General features: G+C 39.9%; 1 protein-coding gene across 1 annotated transcript in view; it reads left to right on the top strand.

Annotated features, from left to right (window-relative positions):
- LOC127441616 (adenylate kinase isoenzyme 5-like) overlaps positions 1–27159 on the top strand; it is a 126901-nt gene that overhangs the window by 92213 nt on the left and 7529 nt on the right. The window contains exons 8-12 of the mRNA XM_051699215.1: positions 10240–10316; positions 18709–18748; positions 19187–19231; positions 22785–22948; positions 26459–26575. Coding sequence (XP_051555175.1) covers positions 10240–10316; positions 18709–18748; positions 19187–19231; positions 22785–22948; positions 26459–26575 — 443 coding nt within the window. The remainder of the gene's footprint in view (positions 1–10239; positions 10317–18708; positions 18749–19186; positions 19232–22784; positions 22949–26458; positions 26576–27159) is intronic.

Raw genomic sequence — 27159 nt, 5'->3', positions numbered from 1 at the left:
TACTGGATGTGGCCGTTATCTCTCCCCTCTGGATACCCATGAAATCTGTCTCGAGTGTCTGGGGCGCCAGCACGCCAAGGCGGCTTTCGTGGAAGGGTTATGTTCTCATTGCCAGAACATGCCCATGAGAACGTTGCAGTCGTGGCTCACTTCCTTCTTCATGAAGCAAGGAGCCACCGTGGCTGCTCCCCAACCCGGTCCATCCTGGGCTGATGCTCAGCCGGCCGGGTCGGCAAGCACCGCGTTCAATCTGGATGTGGACATGGGAGCGTTTCCGCCGGCTCAGCCCCCACGGACCTCCCATCCCCCAGCACGCTCGTTCTGTCCAGACAAGCTGTCGAGCGATGTAGGCGGTCTGCCTCAGGGTGGGTTTGATGAGCTTTTGGTCGCGGCATCGGAGGGTGGGCTTCTGCTATCGGAAGCAGATGAATCTTGTGAGCTCCTGCCCATGGGTGGTAGAGCACAGGATGAGGCAGACTCTGAGATGGCAGCCGTGCTTGCCCAGGCAGCTGCGAACATCAGGCTGAAGTGGAACCCTCCACCCTGCCCTGCGCGTTCGCGGCTGGATGATTGGCTATGGGATATGCCGATCTTCCCCAGGTAGAGCCCCCTCGGGTTGATGCATATGAGACGGCTTCAGCACTGGCTACAGACTCGAGTCCTGAGGTGGGCATTGCGCCACGGCACCTGGTGTGTGACCATCATGCCACAGTGCCGTCAGACTTTCAACCCTTGGTCAGACCTGGCATTTTTACGGGCAGATGTTCCCCTAGAGCAGGTCTCAAGGCGCGTCGTGGTCACAACAGATGCCTCGAACTCGGGCTGGGGCACCATGTGCAATGGGCAGGCAGTGTCAGGGCTCTGGACGGGGCCCCGACTCCATTGGCACATCAACTGCTTAGAGTTGCTGGCAGTATCGCTGGCCCTGAGGAGGCTCTGGTCGTTGATTCAGGGCAAGCATGTGTTGGTCCAAACCGACAACACAGCGACTGTGGCATACATAAACAGGCAAGGCGGCATATGCTCGTTTCGCATGTTGCAACTCGCCCGCCGCCTCCTCCTTTGGAGTCAGCAGACCTTGAAGTCTGCAAGCCACTCACCTTCCAGGTGCCCTCAACTGTGCAGCAGACGTGCTCTCACGGCAGGTAACGCTCTGCGGGGAGTGGAGACTTCACCCCCACGTAGTCCAGCTGATTTGGGAGTGATTTGGGGAGGCACAGGTAGACCTGTTCGCCTCCCAAGACTCCTCTCACTGCCCCCTGTGGTACTCCCTGTCCGAGGCCCCCCTCGGCATGGATGCCTTGGCACATAGCTGGCCTCGGGGGCTATGCAAGTATGCATTTCCTCCTGTGAACCTCATTGCACAGACTCTGTGCAAAGTCAGGGAGGACAAGCAGCAAGTCCTGTTCATTGCTCCGTACTGGACCAACCGGACTTGGTTCTCGGATCTGATGCTCCTGACAGTAGCACCTCCCTGGCGCATTATCCTGAGGCAGGACCTTCTCACACAGGGGCAAGGCACGCTCCAGCACCCGCGGCCGGACATCTGGAATCTCCATGTTTGGCTCCTTGACGGGACTCAGAAGACCTAGCTGGTAGACATGTTCACTCAGGCCAGAGCCCCCTCTATGAGGTGGCTGTATGCCTTGAAGTGGCATCTTTTCGGTAACTGGTGTTCTTCCCATAGGGAAGACCCACAGAGATGCACCGTCGGGTCTGTGCTGTCTTTTCTTCAGGAAGGGCTGGAGAGATGGCTGTCTCCCTCTACCCTGAAAGTGTACGTGGCTGCCATCCCTCACGACAGCGTGACCTGATCAATAGGTTCCTCAAAGGCGCGAGGAGATTGAATCCTCCTAGAACGTGCCTGATCCCCTCTTGGGATCTCTCTGTAGGTCCTACCTGCCCTACAGAGAGCCCCGTTTGAGCCCCTGGAGCAGGCCAAGCTCAGCACTCTGTCTCTGAAGACGGCCCTCCTGGCGGCGCTCACTTCTATCAAGAGGGTGGGGGACCTGCAGGCACTCTCTGTTACCAGCGAATGCCTGGAGTTCGGGCCGGCACACTCACGTGATCTTGAGACCCCGGCCCGGTTATGTGCCCAAAGTTCCCACCACTCCTTTTCGGGACCAGATGGTGAACCTGCAAGTGCTCCCTTCAGAGGAGGAAGACCCGGCCTTGTCGTTGCTGTGTCCAGTTCGTGCCCTGCACTCTATCTGGACCACACGCAGAGCTTTAGACACTCGGAGCAGCTCTTTGTCTGTTTTAGAGGACAGCTGAAGGGGAAAGCTGTCTCCAAGCAGAGGTTGGCCCATTGGATTGTGGATGCCATTTCTCTCGCATACCAGTCTCAGGAATTGCCGTGCCCCCTGGGAGTCCGGGCGCACTCCACTAGAGGCGTTGCGTCCTCCTGGGCACTGGCAAGGGGGGCCTCTCTAGTAGACATATGCAGAGCTGAGGGTTGGGCTACACCCAATACCTTTACAAGGTTTTATAACCTACGCATAGACCCGGTTTCAACCCGAATGTTACGCGGTAACAGCAGGTAGACCGGGCAGCCGGTTGGGTGTACCACTTGCATTGCACTTTTCCCCTTTTTCAAAGGTAATAATGTGCGCTTTTTGTCCACAACAGTTCCCCGTTCCGGCGAACTCCGGATGCCTCTTTAATTCTTTAGCACTGTTCAGGTGACGAACTCGGCAGAGGAGTGATGCCACCATGTCCAGTACTCATGGTATTCCCCTTTTCAGGTGAGCCCGTGTGCTTGGGCTCAGTGCTCCATTTGTGGTGATTCCCCTTTGGTAATCCCGTATGATGAGTTTCCACTGTTCAGTTTCTCCCTTAGGTGAAACCTGTGTTTCCCCTCATCAGAGCTTTCTCTGTCTCGGCCACTGTGCTGCATACCCTCTCTGTAGATAGGGTCCTTCTGTGGTATCATTCCATATGTGTACTTCCCCATTGGTAATTCCATGTGAGGTATGCTCCACATGTTAACCTCCCTCCGGCAGGATGTGGAGAGGGAAGAGCACTTGCCTGCGCTATTCTAGAAAATGCTTGGTGGGAGTTTTGCTTAACAGCAAATTAAGAAAGGCACCATGGTAGCCTACTTGGGTAAGTGCCCTCTTCCCCCCTTAACGGGACTAGGGAGACGCCTTACCTAATTCACTGGAAGGTCATGACATGGTTGAGTGCTCGCTCGAGGCATGCAACAGCTTGCCTGTGTCCACTTTTCCGTGCCTCGTGACATGGTTCAGTGCCTGTGGTGTTTCCTATAGGAATACCTAGTGTCACTACATAGACACAACGTCGATTGAGTGACAGACATGGAATGTCTTGGTTACTGATATAACCTCTGTTCCCTGATGGACCAACTCTAGAAGCATGTGGCAGGGAATTAATATCATCACGGACTTTAAAGGGAATAAAAACTCTGCCATGAACACCGCTGCCTCTCACCCGGATGAGCTAAATACTTTTTATGCTCGTTTCAAGGGAAATAACACTGCCCTCACGGAGAGAGCTCTCGTGGCCAAAGCTACAGAGGTTAGTTCACTCTCCGTCTCTGTAGTGGATGTAACCAGATTCTTTCCGACGGGTGAATATCCGTAAAGCCGCGGGTCCAGAAGGCATTCCGGGCCACATCATCAGAGTGTGCGTGAATCAACTGGCTGGTGTTTTTACAGACATTTTCAACCTTTCCCTCTCCTTGTCTGTGGTCCCCACATGCTTTAAAATATCCACCATTGTGCCTGTACCAAAGTAATCCAAAATCACTTGCTTAAATGATGGCGTCCTGTTGCTCTGACCCCCATCATCAGGAAATGCTTTGAGAGACTAATCAGAGATTACATCTGCTCTGTGCTACCTCCATCACTGGACCCATTGCAGTTTGCTTACCGCAACAACTGCTCCACTGATGATGCCATTGCATCTACAATACACACTGCTCTCTCCCACCTGGAAAAAAGGAACACTTATGTGAGAATGCTTTTTGTAGACTACAGCTCAACATTCAACACCATAGTGCCCTCCAGGCTTTATGTGGAACTCCGGGCTCCGGGTTTAAACAGCTCGCTGTGCAGCTGGATCTTGGACTTCCTGTCAAGCAGATGCCAGGTAGTTAGAATGGGCAGCAACGTCTCCTCATCACTGACCCTCAACACTGGAGCCCCGCAGGGCTGTGTTCTCAGCCCACTCCTGTATTCCCTGTACACGCATGACTGTGTGGCAACATATAGCTCCAATGCCATCATTAAGTTTGCTGATGATACGACGGTGGTAGGTCTGATCACTGACAATGATGAAACAGCCTACAGAGAGGAGGTGCTCACCCTGACATGCTGGTGTCAGGAGCTCAACCTCTCCCTCAACGTCAGCAAGACAAAGGAGCTTGTGGTGGACTTCAGGAGAAAAGACAGAGAATACAGTCTCATCACCATCAATGGAGCACTGGTGGAGAGAGTCAGCAGCTTCAAGTTCCTTGGTGTCCACATCACTGAAGAACTCACATGGTCCGTCCACACTGAGGCCGTTGTGAAGAAGGCTCATCAGCGCCTCTTCTTCCTGAGACGGCTGAGGAAGTTTGGAATGAACCGCCACATCCTCACATGGTTCTACACTAGCACTGTAGAGAGCATCCTGACTGACTGCATCACTGCCTGGTACGGCAATAGCACCGCCCACAACCGCAAAGCCCTGCAAAGGGTGGTGCGAACTGCCAGACACATCATCGGAGGTAAGCTTCCCTCCCTCCAGGACATATTTACCAGGCGGTGTGTGAAAAAAGCTCAGAGGATCATCAGAGACTCCAGCCACCCAAGCCATGGGCTGCTCTCACTGCTACCATCAGGCAAGCGTATCGCAGCATCAGGACCCGCACCAGCCGACTTCATGACAGCTTCTTCCCCCAAGCAATCAGACTTCTGAACTCTTGATCTCTCACGATCAATATAGATCAGCACTGCACTTTATTAATCTTATTATCTCACACTGGACTGTCTTAAATTATATTCTCTCTTAACAAAACACTGGCAACTGACTATCAACCAACAGCCTGGATGTCAATACAGTACAATACAACCTACTGTATATTTTATATATACTATATATACTATTTTTATTGTATAATGTGTATTCTATATTGTGTGTATGTGTATTCTATATTGTGTGTATTGTATACTGTACAATATTTGTATATTATGTTGTGTGTAAATATGTGTATATTAGATGTAAATTGTGATGTGTAAATCTGTTTATTGTAAATTGGTATATGTCTCATCTATGTCTCATCACTGTCATGACTGCTATGTTGCTCGGAACTGCACACAAGACTTTCACCCACTATTGCACTTGTGTATATGGTTGTGTGACAATAAAAGTGAAGTGAAGTGAAGTGAGGGAACGAGACGTTGTGTACCTCCTGCCGCGGACATGACTGTGACTCTCTATCGGCTCCTCAGTATAAATCTGAATGAGTGATGCATGCCATCTCCTTTTATACCCATATGTCCGTGGCGGAGAGTGGCATGCAAATTCCACTCGCCAATTTTCATTGGCCTTTTCTATTTTAAGCAAAGGTGATTGGGGATCTCAAGATCGAACCCCTAGTGTCACTACATCGACACAACGTCTTGTTCCGTCCATCAAGGAACAGAGGTTACATCAGTAACCAAGACATTTTCTTTATTTATTTTTTTTCTCTAATTTAAATGTTTTAAACAAGGGAATATTCTTGGGAATATTGTTTCAATTGTTAATAAAGTTTTTGGTTTTTCCTCCACATTTTATGTCCACAATAATAGTTTCCATCCTCTTAGTCTTTGTAATACCCCTTTAACTAAAAGAAAAGCCAGTTCTTTTATGACATCATCCTGCAGTAAATGGCATTATTTTTGGTGGGAAAACAACAGCACAAACGTCAGTAAATATTTGCAATGGATTTTATGAATTCTTTGATCTTTTGTGGTATTAGTTGATTTGTTCAAAAACTTTCCATCCTTTTTGCTTAAATTACCAATGAAAAAAAATCAAGATCATTGATATATCAAATATCATTTTTTTAACATAACAAATATATATATATATATATATATATATATATATATATATATATATTTTTTTTTTTTTTTTTTGTTTGTTTTTTTTTTATTTTTTTTTTTACATACACAATTAAAAACATACTGCATCACAAGGATGACCCAGCTGTCCACTTGCATGATCTCTCAAATGCTCTTTCAGTAATTCCATGCCTGCACAAGCAAATGCATTTCTATGACGCACAATCCTGTGACCTACTGGGGTAAGAACGGTTCCATTACTTCCTGTGGACTCAGGTGCACTGTCAGTGTTTGAATACATCATACTTCCTATAATACTACCACAGCTGCTCTTCCATCAAGACTCCTTCAAATGGCTTCACTGAGGAAAGATTGGTTGGGAAAACATTATGACAGTGGGTTGAAGGATGAAGCAGGCTATGCTTTTTGTAAGAGAACATGTGTGACTCAATCTCAAGCCGCTGTCATTTTTGGTTCAATGCTGGAGGACAGAGAATGGAGGTGTCAGGAGTTGCTACAGTGTAGCTGTCTATAACAGAGGCAGCCCATGTCAAAAGCCATCAGTCTCTTCCGACCTATGCTGGTGCAGCAGTGTGCTGAATCCGAACTTAAAACAGATGCTTTTTTTTCTGAGAAAACTAAAACTGTGTATCTGTGTGTGTGTGTTTGTGTGTGTGTGTGTGCCCTGTGTAAGGGTTTTTGTGTTCATCTCAGTGAGCTTTCAGAATCATTGAGTAAAACTTCTTGCCATCAACATTGATTTACTTTGGCCATTTGGAATGTTTTTCAGAGAAATCTGTGACCAAGTTACTTTATATTTAATCTGAAATACACTACACTGCCAAAAAAGTACGTTGACACCCCCTTATGATTAAAGGACTTGATATACTTCTTGTACTAGTTTCTTTTCATTCTTCGTTCTGGGGTAAAAAGAAGTTCTAAACAGCCAAGCAACGGTATACTGTTTCCGAACATTCAGACACCCGCCACACAGCTGTGGGAGGCATTTAGAAGTACATTTAAATATGAGGACGCTACATGTAAAACCTTAAAAATTTGTTATCAATGACTTTATGCCTCATTTTGAGTAGAATTCACATGAGGTAAGTAAAAGAAGCTGTTTTAACCACTCAATGATGATTTAAAGTAATATATATTCAGTAGAAAATGTTTAATGTGTCTTGTTTACATTATGAATTCATGATGCTAATGCGCTAACATGCTACATGCGGCCATAATATGCGCAGGTTATTGTAATTTATTATGACACTGATACTATTGCATAGATGAGTGTATAAAAGTGTTAATGTGCAGAACAAAGATAAAACAATGATGATAGAGGCATATTTAACTTTAGACAGATGTGTGAATGGCTTTTGCTGCAGATGGCACATGAGTGAATGGGCACTTGAGAGTGTTTGAGAAGATTTGATTCCTTTAGTAGACCAAAAAAACAAATAAAAAAAGTCACATGACTTGGTCTTGGAAAATATCTCTAAGCGAACAATCATGCAGATGTAGGTACATTTGCACCAGCTCGCTAATAACTCTGCACATCGATGCGTTCATGTTGACTGATTTTGACTGACTGAACGACATAAACAGAATTAGCTGTTGGCATCAAGGTAGGTGGAGCTCTTAGTCACACCTACCGATGATGTGGACCAATGGCAGTAACAAGGTGTTTAGCAGTCAGTTAGAAGTTTTCCTAAAAGTTCGCCCCAGCGAGCTGTTACGAACCACCGAAACGAAAGCAAAAACACCTTTTTGGCTAGATTTTGTTTTAAATGACATCACACCCATTCGTTCATCGATTTCGTAGGAAGTATATCGAGGCCTTAACGGGCTTGACTTGGCAAATTTTAAAAGGGATAGTTCACCCAAAATCTGAATCCTCATGTTATTCCAAACCCATATGACTTTCTTTCTTCCATGGCAACATAATAACACCAGAAATTGATGTTGCTTCCAAAAATTCATGTACTTTGAATACAACCCCATACTGCTGAATAAATGACATGTGCCTCCCCTTATCAGACATTTGGTCACATGAGGGTGAGTAAATGATGACAGAATTTGTATTTTTGTGTGAACTATCCCTTTAACTATGACATGCAATGACATTCTTTGACCACATATTTGACAGCAGATTGATGAGAAAGCAATGTGATAATAAATAGATAGATAAATTAAATTAATAAATATTAAATTGAAAAAAATAATTAAAAAAACATATACTTCACCTGGAGTCACAAGTTCGAATCCAGGGAGTGCTTAGTGTCTCCAGTCAGGCTTCCTAAGCAACCAGTTGGCCCAGTTGCTAGGGCGGGTAGAGTCACGTTGGGTTACCCTCCTCGTGGTCGCTACAACGTGGTTCTCGCTCTCGGTGGGGTGTGTGGTGAGTTGTGTGTGGATGCCACGGAGAATAGCGTGAGCCTCCACATGTGCTAGGTCTCCACAGTAACGCGCTCAACAAGCTTTTTCTATTTCTGCTTCAGACGTGGAAGCAACTGAGATTCGTCCTCCGCCACCAGGATTGAGACTAGTCACTACGCCACCACGAGGACTTAGAGCGCATTGGGAATTGGGCATTCCAAATTGGGGAGAAAATGGGAGAAAATATAAAAAACAAAAAAAACTATACTTTAAAACAAAATATACCCAGATATCAAATAAATTGTTTGCTAATGTCTAAAGAACCTGTCCTATCTTTTGAATAATTTTTTATTTTGCAATATAGATTTTAAAACAAAACGAGGTAAAAACATCTTTTAAGTTATGGTAGTGTATTTTTCCATTTGAAAAGGAAGGTCTAGTTAATAGTTGTTTAATACTAAAGAATTACCAGCAATTTTCAGAGCCTCCTTTGAACTGCCCTCAGAAATGTACGACCACAAAAATATGCATTTAAAAATCATGTTGCCATTTTAATGAAAACGTTATATCAAGAGAATCCGTGCTATCGCATTTGAAGTATAGCTGTCTCAACTATGAAACAGCCTGTTCCAATAACTATTCCTTCTCTCTGAGAATTGTTTGAAACATCTACTCTTGAGTCTTGCCACATATGAATGACTAATTAAAACAAAATATACCTCTGTGACATAGAAACCTTTATGATCGTTGCCTGCATTACTGACTCCAGGGTTTCCTCTTGCAATTACTGCTACAGAACGATAAAGAACTGTTAGTGTACCACAACGCCTCATTTTAAAAACAGACTGTAGTTTTGAAGTGACAGTGTCTCTTATTTATCAAACAAGGCTTCACTGTCATATGTTGCATATGTTAAGGATTTTTCCTTTGTATTTTTTTCTGTTTGAATCTCAGACCACACAGTCTTTCCTATCACACAGTCTTCAAACACCTGAGACCACTAGTGAAAATGCTTCTACTTTGTATTTGTTTTATATTTTTTATTATTATTATAGATTATACCATTAGCAAATGAATTGAAAAATAAACATGAATTTCAGAATTTCCTTGTATTTGTTATGTCCCCCTTTTGCTTCAATAACAGCATGCACTCGAGTTGGCATGGACTTCACAAGTGCAAAACCTGATGATCCATGTTATCCAGCATAATTTGTCAATGGTTAATGTCACAAATTTGCTTATATGGGACCTAGAAACAGTGCGGAATTTTAAATATTTTGTTATTCAATTTAGGTCATAACATTTCTTTGTTTTGAGTTTTCCAAAATCCTCAGTTTTTGTTAATTTCCAGATTTAAAGGTGCACTTATTTTTCCACATTACAAAATTGTTACTTCTAAAGAAATGAATTGTACTTTTGAAACATCTGTATAAAATCGTGAGTACGTACATGAGATGAGGACTCTAGTCATATCAGTAACCTTATAAAAGCTGTTTTATTCTACATGGGGCAGGGGCGCCCTCATGGGGGCTGCCATTTTAGAATCACATGTCCAGCTGAATACTACTCACTTAATCTTGTTATTGGACACTTTCACTCTTGGATTAAATTAATCATGTCTGACTGTGAATAGTGAATTTCTACAATGGCATCTGTAACTGAAAACTATTGATTTTGAATGATGCTGCATCCACACCACTAGGTGTCACTGTAATTTCAAGTCCAAGATGACATAAGCAAAAAGTTACTGAGTGCACCTTTAAATTGTAAACTTGATAGATCTATTTTTTTTTTTTTGCTTTCCTTTCTATAGGACCCAGTGAGCTTGACCTCAGTCTTCTCACAGACAGCAGTACTCTAGCAGATGAACCCACCAAATTTGACGAACAGGTATGAAAAGATCTATAATTTCACCTTGTTACCATCTTCTTTTCTAAAACTCACTAGCCAGCCTGTCGCAAAATGACCCATCTTTCTTTTCCCTTTAGTTTATTATGAAGTTATTGGAATCTCAGATTAGCCCCAGATGAAATTGGGAGAATGGCTATTAGAGGCAGACTGAGTCAGTGCAGACGTTTCGGTTTAATGGGAACGGTTGCTGAGTGATAGCCCTGCATTACCAGGTTATTTTAACTTTTTAGAAACAATCTTTAAAACAAAAGCCACACAAGAATGCTCTGTTTATTCTTTGTGTTTCAATAGCACAGTCTAATTATAACGTTAATGACTGGCACATATTCACTGACTTTGTAATCAATGTTTCTGAGTCACTGAGAGTGTATGGATAGGTCTATAATGAGAGCGCTCAAATGCTCTCTGCAGTAACCTGTGCACACCTGTGTGTTCAAGGATTGTTTGAGTTCATCTCTCTTCACAAGGTCAGGGAGAATACTGTATGCTATACAGTAGATTTATATATGTAATCCCCACTCTAAACCCTTGAGTGCCTGTTTCTTTAAGAGCTTGTAAAGTGAGGTTGTTTTAGTATTATATTATACCATATGCAGCTGACAAATGTAATCTAATCTTCAATAATGGAATGCATGCAGTGCCCGATCGATTCTAGACTTCCTAACAGGGCTAGTGTAACTCACATTTAAATATGTATATCTACACTTGCCGTTAGACTGCATGATTGAGTTAAAAATTTGTAATCCTCATGTTGTTCCAAAACAATATGATTATTTTTTTCTATTGTGGAACACAAAAGGAAATGTTTTGCAGAATGTTCACACTGATATGTTCTATACAAAAGGAACAAAAAGCAGCATAAAAGTATCATGAATGTGCATATGACTTGTGCACTATATTACAAGTCTTCACAAGCCATATGATATCTTTGTATGAGGAACAGACAGAAATTTCACCCAAAAATGAAGTCTCTCATTTACTCACCCTCATGCCATCCCAGATATGTATGACTTTCTTTCTTCTGCAGAACACAAATTATGATTTTTAAAAGAATATTTCAGCTCTGTAGGTCCATACAATAGTGCTGGGGGAAAAAAATCGATTCTGTTACAAATCGTGATTCTTGAGCCAAACGATTTTAAAATCGTCTCCCTGATGAAAAATCGATTTTTTTATTTAATAGAAAAAATACATGTTTATCTTAATGTTACAATAATTAATATATAAATATAGGAAGCTATATTTGTGCAGAGTTCCACACTAACAGGCTTTCTCACTGAGAAGTTTTGTCTCTTTATGTACATTTAGTCCTTCAATGCACCGCTGTTACAGCCATCAAGCGCCGTTTGTTCACTGTCGGACGTCAAAATCCTCTGCTGTGATCAATGTTCCTGTTATTATGCATAATCCAAAAGTTTATGTGAGAGGTGTTGTGGAAAGTTTTTGTCAGAAGTCACTTTGCAGATTCTGTCTGACACTGCTTTAATAAATAGTATAGCTGTAGAAAGGATTATCAAACTGTCGGATGGCGTAAACTACATGTCGGGCCCCCATAATATTTATAATTTAACAGCCATGGTATTCATGCGCAGTGGCGGGTAATTTTGCACATTTAATTGCCACTGTCGACAAGAAATGCCGCCTGACACAAAGACGCGTGCTTGAGGTAATACACCTGATTATATTTTGAAGAACATGCCGGCAAATGGGGAGTTCTCACTTTTTTTTCCTCTGTCAGTCATCTGGGAGCAGTTTGTAAGAATAGAGTTGTCTATGAGAATGCTGCATAGGATATCAGACTCTCTCAGGATACATATGAAAATAACATGCAACAACATAATTTATAATAATTCAGTACAGCCCCAGAAATGGTTCTTGAACAAGTTCAATATTTAGCCTCCATTTGTATGTTGCAAAGTTATCATTATGATAATAGTAATAGCCTATGGCAATATATGTTAAATTTTATATTCTAAAATAACAAATTAGTTTGATAAGTAAAAAAAAAATAAAAATAAAAATACTGTATATTTTAGGCTTTATATTTATTTGTTGAATACAAATGGACATAATGCAGCCTTATACATGGGTTCTAACTAGTCGCCTAGCTCAGACAATGCACTGACTGGTCAATTGATAGTTTTAAATTGGTAGTTTTGCATATTCCTACCTTTTACCTGCAAATTATATATTACAGAGTGAAACAACTGTCATTTCAGACACAATTGTTCTTCAATAGACATTTTTTCTGAGAAAAACGAGTTCGTTTTTTTTTGTAACTTTTTACGAATTTTTTATATCAAAACATAAAATCGAAATATAGCAATACTGTACATATTGAATCGCTAGGAAATATCGCTATAATATCAAATCGGGAGGTCTGTGGCAATTCCCAGCCCTACCATACAATACAAGTGAATGGGTGCCAAAATGTTGATGCTCCAAAAATCACATAAAGGCATAAAATAATCCATATGACTCCAGTGGTTAAATCCATATCCTCAGAAGTGATATGATAGGTGTGGGTGAGAAATAGATCAATATTTAAGTTTAGCTTTTTTGCCAGAAATTCTTCTCCCTGCCCAGTAGGTGGCGATATGCATGAAGAATGTGAATCACCAAAAACACAAGAAGAATGTGAAAGTTAAAGTGCAGCCTGACTGAGCAGGGAGGAGAATTTATAGTAAAAATTGACTTAAATATTGATCTGTTTCTCACCCACACCTATCAAATCAATCCTGGAGTCATTGATTTAACCACTGGAGTCTTATGGATTACTTTTATGCTGACTTTTATGCACCCATTCACTTGCATTGTATGGACCTACAGAGCTGATCATTATTCAAAAAATCTTTATTTGTGTTCTGCTGAAGAAAGAAAGTCACACATCTGGGATGGCATGAGAGTGAGTAAATGATGAAGAGAATTTTCATTTTGGGGTGAACTATTCCTTTAAGTCTTAATTCACAGAAGCTTTCCAATCTCATTTGCACTTTCGCATATTTAAATTTGGTGCATCACAATTGGTTATGGGACATGTGAGGACCAGTTCCATTTGGCAGCATTCTGGTAAACACCGTGAGTAAAGGCCCTTGCATATGACTCACATCGTGGTGTCGTCGAGTGCAGCTTTAAACCCCAGATTTTCGGTTGTTATTCAGAGATATCAGACCGCAAGATGGCGCTATTGACCAATCAGAATCAAGTAATCCAGAGCTCTGTGTAATAATTTTTGTTAGTAGCTTGGACTGAAGTTTGCTACATTTTTCAGAGTAGATTGATGTACTTTAAGTTATGAAATTGGTTGAACTTTGAGCAATGTGTTAACGGAGGGAATGGGGGGTAACACTGAAGCTGGCACTTTACTTCATAGAACTCAATGTATTTGGCAATGCTGATGCAAATCATGTGGAAGGGCCATTACGGTTACCACCATCATGAGAAATTTTTATTTTGGGCAAACTGTTCCTTTAAAATGCAGATTACATTTTCAGTATATACAGAGGATCTTAACAGTATATTCAGCTGTATCCAGGTCTAGATTTATACAAAACAAGTTCAAAACTGTCAGTAGCCGTGGTGTACCTGTCATGGATTGTTTGGATTGCTTTTGTTCTCTTCCAGGGAGCTTCTTGTTCCATCACTTTTCCTTTTCACTGTCTCTATCTACACACACAAACACACAGAGAGAGAGAGAGAGAGATGCACACAAAATGCAAAACATTTTGGATGGAAACCAAGCAAACCAAGCAAATTACAAATACACACACACAGACCAATAATATCTTCTTATTCAGAGAATCCTTGTTATCAATTACGGATGCGGCAGTGTTACATAAAAGCAGCCAACCAATTACCTATTCCCTGTTGCTGCACGACTGTGAAACTGAATTCTTGAAGCTGTTGCATTTCCGTGGAGAGGCTGTCATGTTGTTTGCATTATAATTGTTTAAAATCGTAGTTGTATGAGACAAAAAAAGTCAGTAAGGATCCTTTATGGAGGACGGTGTGAAGACTGTTTGTAACGGACTGGATGTTGTTCTGATACATGTGCCGAGCACACATTCACCCACATTCACACCGTGACCCTTCATCAGCAAACAGCAAACTCGCAGCTCCATTGGCAGCACATGAGGAAGAAACACTTCTCGAGATGAGAACAGATATTAGGACTGTCCTCATCTCGGTATGGAACATATTCAGTGGGTTTTTGGCACCAGTCACGCTGGCTTTGTTCTGTGCAGATTCAGAAGTCTATCTACAGTGCAGAAAAGCTTCAGAATAGATCAAAATATTTATGTTCTCATACTTCATGCCTTTCAGTTTCCCAGGAAATTTGATGTGATCATGACAAGGAGAGATACCATTGCATTATAGAGAATTTACAGAGGTTTAGAGGTATATTTTGTGGATGTTTGCATTGCTTATAGTATGCATTACATGTGTAAACCTTTGTGTCATTCAGTGTTCACTAGCAAAAAAGGTATTACCATTGTTTTTGGACATATACCATGGTAGTACCATGTTTTCTGGTCATGTACCATAGTAGTTATTCCCTTTTATTAATTTAAAAATCACAGCAATGTTTCAATCATTTTCAATCAGAATGATCTTCGTCAGGCACACATCAACAGGCAACACATCAATTTAAGTACTTTTGTTACAACTAAACACATCATTATGTTCACCTGTTAATAATCAGGGTCAATTATCTCATGATTACTCAATCTCACTTAATGAGAACAATTAATTAGAGTTCAAACATAAGCAAAACATACACCAGTCTCAAACAATTCACAAACATCAGTGAATCACATGATTGTAAATATAGGCTAACCCACAAGGATGTTTAATCATATAAATAAAGTACAAGTGATGACACCCTTGATTTTGAATTCTTTACCTGAATGGGGATGGGAAAAAACATTAGTTTTAATGGTAAAATTACATTGGGCACAGTGACCACAACTATAATTGCCAAATGGGATAGATGACAAAAAATGAGTGGGACGGACCACAGGCAAATCAGCTCTCATGACAAGATTATGAATGTCAGGGAGACGTTTATATACAAATCTAGGTGAATCTTTAAAAACATCACGAAGAACAGGATCTGAATTTAAAATGTACCAGTGTTTGTTGACAATCTTCTTTAAGTCTGTACAAAAAAAGGGAGTATTGGAACGAGCAAACAACTTTATTATCTTCAGATTAGCCTGATTTAGCTAAGCATACGTCCTGATTTTTATTTTTAAATCTCCTAACAGCGGACTGTATCCAATTTTTGTTATAACCTCTCTCTCTAAATCTTTTTGTTAAGTCAATGCTTTGTAGTGCGTAAGACTCATTAGAGCTACAAATACGACGTATACGATTAAATTGACTAATAGGCAAACTACGCTTCAGAGGGGTAGGATGATAACTTTGTCCATGCAGGAGTGTATTACGATCAGTCGGTTTTCTGTACAGATCTGTAGAAATAATCAAAATATCAAAATTAATTTGGGACAAATTGACAGTAAATCGAAGATGTTCATCACTGAAACTAACAGTTCATTTTCAGTACCAGACCACAACACAAGAATGTCGTCAGTGGATCTACTAGTGGCATTACTATTGTTTTTGGTCATGTACAATGGTAGTACCATGTTTTTTTGGGAATGTACCATATTAGTAACATGTTTATTTGGACATGTACAGTACCATGATAGTACTGTTACCATGTATTTTGGAATGGTACCATGGTAGTACCATTATTTTAATCATATTCTATATAAATAACATGTTTATTTTACTTGTGCAGTTCCATGATAATACTATTACCATGTTTTTGACGTGGTACCATGGGATTACCATTGTTTTTGGTCATGTACCATGGGTGTACCAAGTGTTTTGGTCATGTACCATATTAGTACCATCTTTATTTGGATATGTGCAATGATAGGACTATTACCATGTTTTTTTTTTGTCATGTACCATATTAGCACCATGTTTTTTACATGGTACCATGGCAATACCATGTTTATTTGTTTATTACTACTGTACATATTTGTAGACATTTACCATGTAGGTACCTTTTTTATTGGACATGTGCCATAGTATTACCATGCTTTTTAGTCACATACAATGATACTACCATGGTATTCTTTGGGGCACCTTCATGTAACATGGCACACAAATACGGTAAACATTCAGTATTTTAGTATATATAAAAGTATACCAAGGTATTCCTATCGGATGCCATCATTAAGCCATAGTACCACCAAAGTACACTGAACTGTTTTGTGTATAGTTGTTGTTAAATTAAAACTCTGATATCTAAAAAAAAAAACAAGAGGGTTTTATTTGTCTGCAGCAGCCTGTTCTGCATTATCAAACGGGGGTGTGTGTGCTGAAATCATGCATCAAGCACGTCCTGCAGTGCCCACGGCTCCAGTGTGTCAGGCCGACCTTCGCAGCTTTCACTCTGCTCATTTAATGAATGAGAGGCAGGCTGATATTCATGAGAAAACCTCCTCCACGGCAAGAGAGAGAGAGAGTACACGTGTGTAAGAACAAGAGGAATAGAGAGGTTTGATGAGAGAGAGGTTTTACTTAAAGGGCATTTGGAATGTCTTTAAGAGGCATTTCCTCTCATATGACAGTAAGAAGAAATGGTCGGGGTGAAAACCCATCCAGCAAATCAGATTAATCGTTTACTCATTATTTCCAGTGTTGGGGTTTGAAGCAGCAGGCGATTAGACAGCAACCATAAAAAGAGAGATTCTTTTTTTAATGCTGTTATAAGGTACGAAGTCATGCTTGAATTGGTGATTTATCAAGATGTTATGCTTACAATGTGTCCTGAAAGAAATTGACATGGCTCTACATATGAAGTGTGCTTCAAAGTCTGAAAACACATTGAAAATTTAAACCTAGAAATAAACTTTGTTGAAGTTTTACACAATGTTCTTTCTATTCTACCAAAGGTCAGATTTGCATGCTTCATTTGATGCAGACAAGATGATCTTCGGAGCATTCTCAAATCATGCTCGAATAACTTGTGGAGTTGAGTGCATGCTGTCATTATAGCACAAGGGGCACGTACCAAATACAGAGACATTTGGAAATTAATTTTGTTATGGAAAATGCAAAAGAAGCATTTTCACTTGTAGTGTCAAACTTTTGGACCCCACTGTGTGCATATTCAGGGGTGCAGGCTGCAATTTGCATCACCAGCAATCCAAGTCAGAGCGTGTTTGTGTGCATGTGGGTATGTGGATCTGTTTCGCTCTCCCCTCTGTGCTGGTGACTCATTGGACCGGCTGGCCTGCCCACATCACAGGCATGCTCATCAGTGGCACCCTGCACTCCTCCCCCTCACACACACACTTTCTCATCTCATCTTCTCTCATGCTGCAAAAAGTAGCTCTATACTGTCTGTTTATCTCCTAAACAATCATTTTAATCACAGTAATCAAAACAGAAACCGTCATTTTCTCAGTAAGTCTGTTTATGTTCAAACATAATAAACCTGCAAAACAAAAGCTACAATATACTAAAATCATTTTTGTTTTATTTACTCTTTCATTTTCAGTCGAGTGCATAAGTTTGCATCCCCCTTGCAGAATTTGCTAGATGTTTATCATTTAAAAATAAAAGAGCGGGATCATAACAAGTACATTTTGCTTTTTTGTTTAGTACTGCTCTGATGAAGCTATTTAACATAACAGATATGTACATGTATTCCACAAGACAAAATAATAACTGAATTTACACAAATTATCCTGTTCAAAAGTTTACATTTATTGATACTCAAGAATGCAACACACTATATTAAGAACCATGGGGAGGTAAACTTTTGAACAGGACATAGTTATGTTTTGTTTGTTTTTTTGTATTGTGGGATATAAACTGTATGTTAATATCTGATATGTAGCTTTTGAAGCACAAAACTAAATAAAAAAAAGATCTTCGATAATATATATTTGAATAAACTCAGGGGTTGTGTAAACTTATTAGACAAAAGAGGGATGTAAACTTATGCAATCAGCTGTATGGGTGAATCTCACAAAAAAGTGTTAAGATATGCATGGGTCATACATAACTACAAAATAAAAAGGAAAACATAAGAAAGGCTATATTAGGACCATTAAGATTTTTTTTTACAATGTAGCCTGCTGAAAATAATGTAATGAAAATAAATAAATAATTGATTTAAATTAAAAGAAATTATTATTATTATTAATAATAATAATAAATTCACAGTTTAGATCTTGCACTTCCTGTGATTGGATGTGACTGTATGCAGAGGATCTCTGTAAGATCATTTTATCATTCATTCCTAAACAAGACTGTGATCTGTAATGATCCTTGTGTGTCTTTATGGCAGACTGAAGAGGTGGCTGGATATGCAGAGGCCATCATAGAAAGTGAGTGCAGTATCTTTCCATTGATCTTGCCGTGTGTGTGTATTTTGTTATGTTGCTGATGCAGAAGAAGGTAAATATAGATGCCTGGGTATACCTGCTTGTTTCAAAAGTGCCATATGTCTATGAAGTTACATAGGTATATACTGTACATATGTAGTACTTTATGTGTTTACTATATATAGGCAAGGAATAAGAATAAATTATACATACAGTATTTCTCCTGCTTCTAATTTAACAAATGTGACAAAGATTAGATGTTAATTTTGGCCAATATCTGTGTGGCTCTACATTTTATGTGATGCATAACATAAAAAGACATAAAGCATTTGTTATATTTGTTATTCATTTCTAGCATTAACTGGTTTGCATGACATTACAGTGCTATTTCCTCTATCTGATTTTAATGTAATTATTATGCTTTTGTCAATATTCCACCAGGTTTTCCAGTGGAGAGCAAGAAACCAAAGGTCATCTTTGTGATCGGTATGTTAGATAATAAAACTTTATTAGCATGTGTTGCTTATAGACAAACAGCTTATTGTTCGCAAGAAAATACATATTTTAGTGTACCAAACAAGAAAAAGCCCAAAAGCAATGTTTTGATGAAAAGCACATACATTACAGATTTTTTTAAATGGACTGGACATAATGACAAATGTTACCAGGTTTCTTTTGTAGCAAAGACACAGAAGCAGCACTATGAAGTGGGAAATTGGGGGCATGTGAAAGCTTCTGAAGTGTCCTAATAAGGTTCCTAATTGAATTGGTGGTAGACTTCATCTGAATGCAATTCATATGTTGGATAAATGGAAAGCAGAGGGGCAAGATGATCCCTGTGTGCTTGGGGCTTTTCTCCCTTCATGTTTGTTCAAAAGCTCTAGCCCATTGGGATGTAGTTAAGTGAACTAAAAGCCAAGCTCTACATCTCTTTGTGGGGAAAAGGAGACGCAGACAGAAATCAGTTTGGATGGAACCGGGTTGGTACAGTCTGTGTTTCTGTTCGGTCCCAAATTGAAATGTTAATGAGGGATATACAGCGCTTAGAAACTTAGAAGAATAGTTCACTCAAAAATGAAAATTCTGTCATTATATTCTCACCCTCATGTTGTTCCAAAAATGTATGCTGTTATTTTTCTGTGGATCACAAGAGGAGAATGTTTGAAGATCTTCACACAGCTCTTTTTTTAGTGCTGTCAATGTCACGTTTAAGCAGAAATGAGGACCCAAACGCAGAGTTCAAAACCAAAAACACTTTATCAACAAAATAAACTCCCACGAGAGGGAAAACAAAAACAACCCCGAAGGGGACAAAGGGTTTTCCAGGCTGGGGCATAAGGGAACAGGGAATCAAGACCGACCGGACTGAGACCAGGAATAGGGATACAGGACCCACTGGAACACGGAAGATAAATACAGGACTGACTAGAGAACAAGACGAACTGAAACTGGACAGCAAACACGAAGAGACTAAAATAGGGAGAGAAATCAAGCGGATTAATATAGAGCAGGTGTTACTTATGAAACTATAATGAGCAAACAAGGAGGCGGGGTGTGACGTAAGACAGAGAAGCACACGGCGATACGGAAACAATTACAAAGCCGCGTGATCTCACAAGAAGGCAAAACATCTGAATGGCTTGAGCGCACATCGCCAAACCAGTGAAGCAGTATACACTCATGCCAATCGACAAACAAGACGAGAGAAGTCACTTGTATGAGAGTTCGGCCACACACACACCCAACACCTTTACCGAAGTGACCGAACCTCAGCACAAACATGAAGACCCGGGCGCGCAGCGCAAAATCCTCGTTTATTCATACTAGAGTGAGCTGACCAATCCTCGTACAACATTTCATTCAGTTAAGGTTTTTTTTTTTTTTTTTTTTTTTTTTTTTGCAGTGGATATGAATTGCACTATAAGCAGACTGATCAAGTGAATATTGCGACCTGGTTATTAATTACCTTACGCATGCATGCACATTTGCAAATAGCGGTCGCGAGAGACAGACACAAAGACCGACATAGATTATTGTGTGCATGCAGCCAAGATGACACAAGCGCGATACACCCACGTCAATAACAGACAGACAAGGAGTATGAATATCCGGGTCCCGATACAGACCGAAACCGAACTAGACAGGAAGTCAGGACCCAGACACCACACTCCAGACATGAAACACAACAGACTGAAAAGTGCGCGGCAGGAACTAAAACAGAGACCGCGCGCTCACACAAAGACAGACATGGACGGATAATGCCACGGTCCTGTCAGACCAAAACCTAGACTGACAGAGTGACAGGACCGTGACAATCAATTAAAATTTGTAATCAACTTAATTACATGATGTGCCGATTAATTAATCAAATTAATCACAATTAATCGCATATCAATATATACTTAGAAAGGCAGCCAAATAAAGATAATCTAGTATCGAACAATTTAAATAATTATAAATATAATAATATATTATAATTCAAATAATTCTAATACATTGCCTCATACTGTATATATACTGTATATTGTGGCAGCAGACAAGTATTTAGACAATACAAAAAGTGGCTTAAAAAGTCAAAATATTGTTTGTTTTATTTCCACATCATTGAATGTAACCCAGTTATTGGCCTACTTCTGTATGTGCTATTTTAATTGTTGGTCCATGTACTTATACGTCAGATGGACACCTTTAAAACGTCTATCTTTGATTGCATCGTGTTTTACTAGTTTTTAGCGTCTCTAGTTTTATGCGGTGTTTTTAAGACATTGTTTCAAGTTTAACGTTGTTTGAAACTTTAAAAAGCACGTCTCGAGATCCCTGCATTCTGTTATGCACCGTTCAGCTGTCTTCGAGTGCAAGAGCGCTCTATGAAAGGCTGTGCTGCCTTCTCTTGTTGGTTTGACGAAGCGGGTTGCCTGTACAGAGTTGCGCTGACTTCCCCCTGTTGCCACAGATTCGCAAAAACATCATAGTGGTACATCAAGCTTGAATTGGTCCGATGGTACTGTAGGAACATTTCTTATTATAGAATTTACATAGGGGTCAGGGGCATAATTAATTGCGGACAGTTTTTTTAACTAGTTATTTTTCATATAATTTATTGCACCAAATTAAATGCATTAAATTGACCCTATTTATTTCTTACAACGACATAGTGGCCATGACTGTCAAGGACCAAAAAGGAACACAAAAAACACCATGAAAGACCCATAAAAGTCATCCTATGATATCATGCTGAGAAGTCATATAGACTACTTTTTTGGTGCTATGTGGATTGGAACTATATGAGAATGAGCAAATAATGTCAGAATTTCAGAATTTTTGGGTGTACTATTCCTTCAACGTTATTCTGGATTAGTCTGTCATTAGTGTATCAGATGGACAGGTTTGGAATTGATGGCATGGGTAAATGACACAACTGAGTGAACTCGACCACCTTAACTGAGATGTTAAAGACATGGTGAAAGATTTATCAGCTGTGTACCTGCACAGTGGTACCTGTCAAGAAAAAGAATGGATAAAGATTAGACTCAAAGCACCTTTGAGAGTATGTTCTACACCTTTGCTGTTTTCTCTTCCACTAAATCAGAAATTGGCATAGGATTTTTCAAAAGAGCATTCCTTAAAAGTTTGAAAACATTGTTTCCACATCCCTGTAATGAGTTTAATGGACAACATCTGAGGCTTGTGGAGGACTCTGTAGCCTTGAGGTAGTCTGTGGGCTGTTTGGACAGATAAGGGTTGCCCTGAGTTGTGTGGAGAATCTTAATGAAAGCCCGTGGGAGTCCGGTCAGATGGTGGGGTCAGGCTGGGTTAGTGGACATTCTGAGGTGCACACGATAAGATATTAGCTGATAACCCACCTTATATCTCCCCAGACAGTCAATTACTTGCTCTGGCCCTTGTTCCTCAATATCTAGAGCAATCTCTGCCACCTTTCAGTACCTCCACTTTTTCTCATTTTTTTCACCGTAGGTCTTTTTCTCTCATTCTCAGCTGTCAGTGACGGTTTTGTTTGTATGTGGGTGGTTTTGTCAAGGTGGTCCGGGATCAGGGAAGGCTCAGCAGTCGGAGAAGATTGAGGAGCGGTACAGTTTGAAACGTCTTTGTCCTGGGGACATCCTGTGCAGTGAGCTGCAGTCACACAGCGAGAGGGGGCGGTTTCTCCGAGACCTCCTGGAGAGAGGAGAGCAGCTTCCTGAGGTGCACAATCATGTTAAAGTTAATTTCCAAAAATGACAGTGATCTGCTTCACCTTCACTGTGCAACAAACACAGGACTTCAACAGGGATCAATTAATTTGTTATTAATCATTTTAGGGTGATGTCTAGATGTCTAGACCTTGGTTACGGTTGGAGAAGGGTTGCTGCGGGACTAAATAAACCCAGTGTATGAATGTTGAATGTGAATGTTGCAAGAATTTTCACAAGGGTTACCATTTAGCCACCATCATGTAGTAGTTGCTGTTTTGGTCAGATAAGGTTGTAGAGTGGTTGCCCATTTTTTTAAAGGGATAGTTCAACCAAAAAGAAAAATTCTGCCATTTACTTGCCCTCATGTTGTTCCAAACTAGTGTGACTTACTTTCTTCCATGGAACACAAAAGGAGATGTTAGGCAGAATGTTCAGTCATCATTCACTTGAATTGTGACTGAGATTTAACATGAAGGAGATTCACCATATTGGTGACGCTTCACAATGTGTAAGGGGTCTAGAAACGATTAAGGCAACCTTTAAATTATCAGGCAGCACTTAAAAAAATAAAAAGTGGAATTAAAGAGCACCTATTATGGTTTTTCAAATATTACCTTTCATATAGTGTGTTATATAGCTGTTTGTGAATGTAAAAAAGTCTGCAAAGTTTCAAAAATCAAAGTGCACGAAATATGGAGTTATTGACAACCAAAAGAAAGAACCGATTCTGAACACCTGAAACAAGTCGTTAGTAATTCCATACTTACTTCCTGTACTAACCTACGTAATCTGGTAACAAAAAACCCAGCTCTGGTCTGTTTACATGTACAGCCAGTGCAGGCTTTTAGCCTGTTAGCTGTTAGCCTCTGCAAACCGGCTAACTCACGTTATTGTCAAACTATATATAAACTTGCCACAGAGAAACGTCCTGTCCTCGTCGTGCTTGTGATGGTGGTTCAGGTTGATCTTCCGATGTATCACTATCGGACTCGGGCTCAAATTGGTAAGGTAAAAGGCTTTCAGACAAAGCTGAAACTCGGATATGGTAGTGGGCGTTTCCTTTCCGACACGCGCTGTAAGCAGTAGACCAATCACAACAGACTGGGACATCTGACCAATCAGAGCAGAGTAGGCTCTTTGAAAGGAGGCGTTTAGAATGAATCCATTAGAACGGATCATTGAACGAGTCGTTTTTGAGACTGGGAAAAAAAGGTAAAGCTGCAGTTTAAATTATGAGCAAATTGAAGTGTTTTTTGACCTTGGATGCATGTAAATCTATTATATGAGACCTTTAAAACTAAATTAGGCACATTTAAAAATCATAATAGGTGCACTTTAACATTACTACATTAGTTAACGTGAACTACCAATGAACAATACTTGACGTATGAATCTTTGTTAATGTTAATTTCAACATAAACTAATATGTTTTTAGAATTACAAGTTGTATAAGTTAGCATTAGTTAATGCAATATGAACTAATGTGAACTGACAATGACCAATTGCATATTTATAAATGAGCTTTAACAGAGATTAATAAATGCTGTAAATAAATATTGTTCATTGTTAGTTTATGATATCTAATGCATTTACTGATGTAAACAAATAAAACCTCATTGTAACGTGTTATTTTAAAGTGGCAATTTAAGCCTTGTGCTGTGTTCGTTTTGTACTAACACATTTTGTGTTCCCCTGTCACAAATGACCAGCCCACTAAGATTGTTTATAAATCTCTCCTATTGCATATATTTTCACAAGATATTGCTTTAGATGTTTTTATCAACTTCTATTTAGTAATTATGACTTTTTTTTTTAATATATTTTAAAAAATATATATTTTTATTGATAGAAGATTTACTTGGACTGAGCTTATACCCGGCCAGTGGAGAGCACTCCTTGCGGGAAAAAAATAAATAATAATAATTACATAATAAATGACTAACCACCTGCTTGATTTGAACAAATAGTGTTGTTTTAAAGCCTAGAATCTGGACTTTACAATGCATATAGCGGATCCTACCAATTCTTCAATAATGCTTTTTAATTAGCTGACAAATAAGAACTGTTTCGTTCTCATCATTTGCAAATTTATCACAACAATTATAGTTGGTAAAGCCATAAAAAGATGAGATAGCCATGTGTCATTGGATATTATTGGAAAGGTCTCAATTATTAGAATACAGTGAGCAAATTTGTTTCACTCGGAGGCCAAACTGCAGTGAGTATTAGTGTATGAAATTCCCACTGACACACATAAATATAATAAACAGGGTTTGCTTTTTGTCATGTTTTTCCTTATTACTTCCTCAAACATACATACTGTATAACATAGACAATGTCACATTGCAACTTACATTAGACTATCCTGTTTCAAATGAGCCCAAATGCAACCAAATATGATAAGTATATCTTGAAATATTCCTCAAAGACAATGCACAAAAGAGCGCTTAACAAACATTGAGTGTGTGTATGTGTGTGTGTGTACATGTTCATACTACATTGTGGGGACCAAATGTCCCCACAAGGATAGTAAAACCTGAGATCACCTACGTTGTGGGGCCCAGCCAGCGGTCCCCACGAGGGGAATTATCATTAGATCTGTATAAAAGCCATAAAATGCATGGAAGTCTATGGAGAGTCCCCACAATGATATAAAAACAAGTGTGTGTGTGTTTTCAGATACCATATGTGAAGTCAAGGATTTTTATTCCAATTGGATTATTTTTTTTTTAAATAGTTGTAAGATAAAAACGGTGTCCGGGTCAAAATGACCAGAACACAACATAAGGGTTAAAGGTTACCTTCAAAGTGTCTAGAGTAGACACTTTTTAATTGTTACCCAACAGCTGATATAGGTAAGTTGGTTTAGCTACAGAAGATCAACCATATAAGACAAACTTAACCCATAGACAACTGCAACTATTATTGGGTTAGATTTGACTGGATTTACTCAGTGTAGCTCTGTATGTCCATAAGAGTCAGATTCCCTCTTTTCACCAATGTGCTCTTTATGATCTGTTGAAGAATCTTCAAAGGTTTTTCCTCTGCATGGGAACTGGCATAGCATTATATATTCTACCACCACGGATAATTTAAACAGTTAATTAAGCAGGGATTTCAATGTCCATTGTTATTTCTCTGTCAAAATCAGGTAAAATAAGGTCAGATTAAACTCCCGCATCGAGGAAAGCCTTATGTTGTTGTGTTTTATTTGCCGATCAAGTCCTCTGAGGTTTGTGTGGCTCATAGGGATTCTGACTTAATCAGATGATTTATGTTTCAGTGTTGTTGCCTAGCAACATGACTCTCGTTAACATTTGCTGTGAACTACTTTTTGTCAAGTTCCCTGGCATCTGACTTCTCACTTCTTAGCTAATGTGTGTTTCAGTTTTTGAGTGTGTGTGTTTTCTTACCCGTGTATTTTGCATGCATCCTTTCTGATAAATGATGTGCATATAGAGTATGTGCATACATTTCAAGTGTCTCATCAGTGTGTGTGTGTGTGTGTGTGTGTTTTAAGGAGACACTGCTGGATCTGTTGTGTGAGTCCATGGCGTCCACTGTGCGTCAGGTGAAGGGCTTCCTGGTCACTGGCTTCCCGAAGAATGTAAAGCAGGCGCAAGATTATGAAGCAAAGGTCAGTGTTCTTTAGTTAACAACAAAATCACAGGAAGCCGTGCCAAGATTTCCTGCAGTCGACAATGAGGTACCTTTAAAATTTAGCACAACTTGCTGTAAAGTGCTGGGCACACGGACAGGAAGTCAAACAGACTTGGTGGCATTGTCATTTTTGAATAGTGGAATTAAGACCCATAATCAAATACCTTGTAATAATTAAAAGACGCATGACCAACTGGTTAATAATGTACAGTCAGCCGGTTTTTATCGCAATATAAACACTGACAGAGACCCAGCGCAAAGAGGAGAGATCGTGTATCAGCCCGAAGGGGTTTATTTTGCGATATGCCAAATAACCAAATAAATAAATGCATGGACATTTTATTTTGATTTGCATTGTAATTATGTGAGAAGAATCGCTGAACAGTTGAAATCCACCTCCGGTTTGCGTCACAGTTCTGTTGGTGTTTATTCAGTGAAAATAACTATGTGACTCCTCATAATTCAGCCTATTACAAGATAAATAAATAAATGCACATGAAACATTAATTTGAGTTTAAATTATTTTATTAGCTTACTTGTAGCGATTGCACAGTGATCCGA

This window comes from Myxocyprinus asiaticus, chromosome 5 (assembly GCF_019703515.2).
Source record: "Myxocyprinus asiaticus isolate MX2 ecotype Aquarium Trade chromosome 5, UBuf_Myxa_2, whole genome shotgun sequence".
NCBI lineage: Eukaryota > Metazoa > Chordata > Actinopteri > Cypriniformes > Catostomidae > Myxocyprinus > Myxocyprinus asiaticus.
The sequence above is the reverse complement of the archived record's forward strand: the minus strand, read 5'-3'. Positions and strand labels throughout refer to the sequence as shown.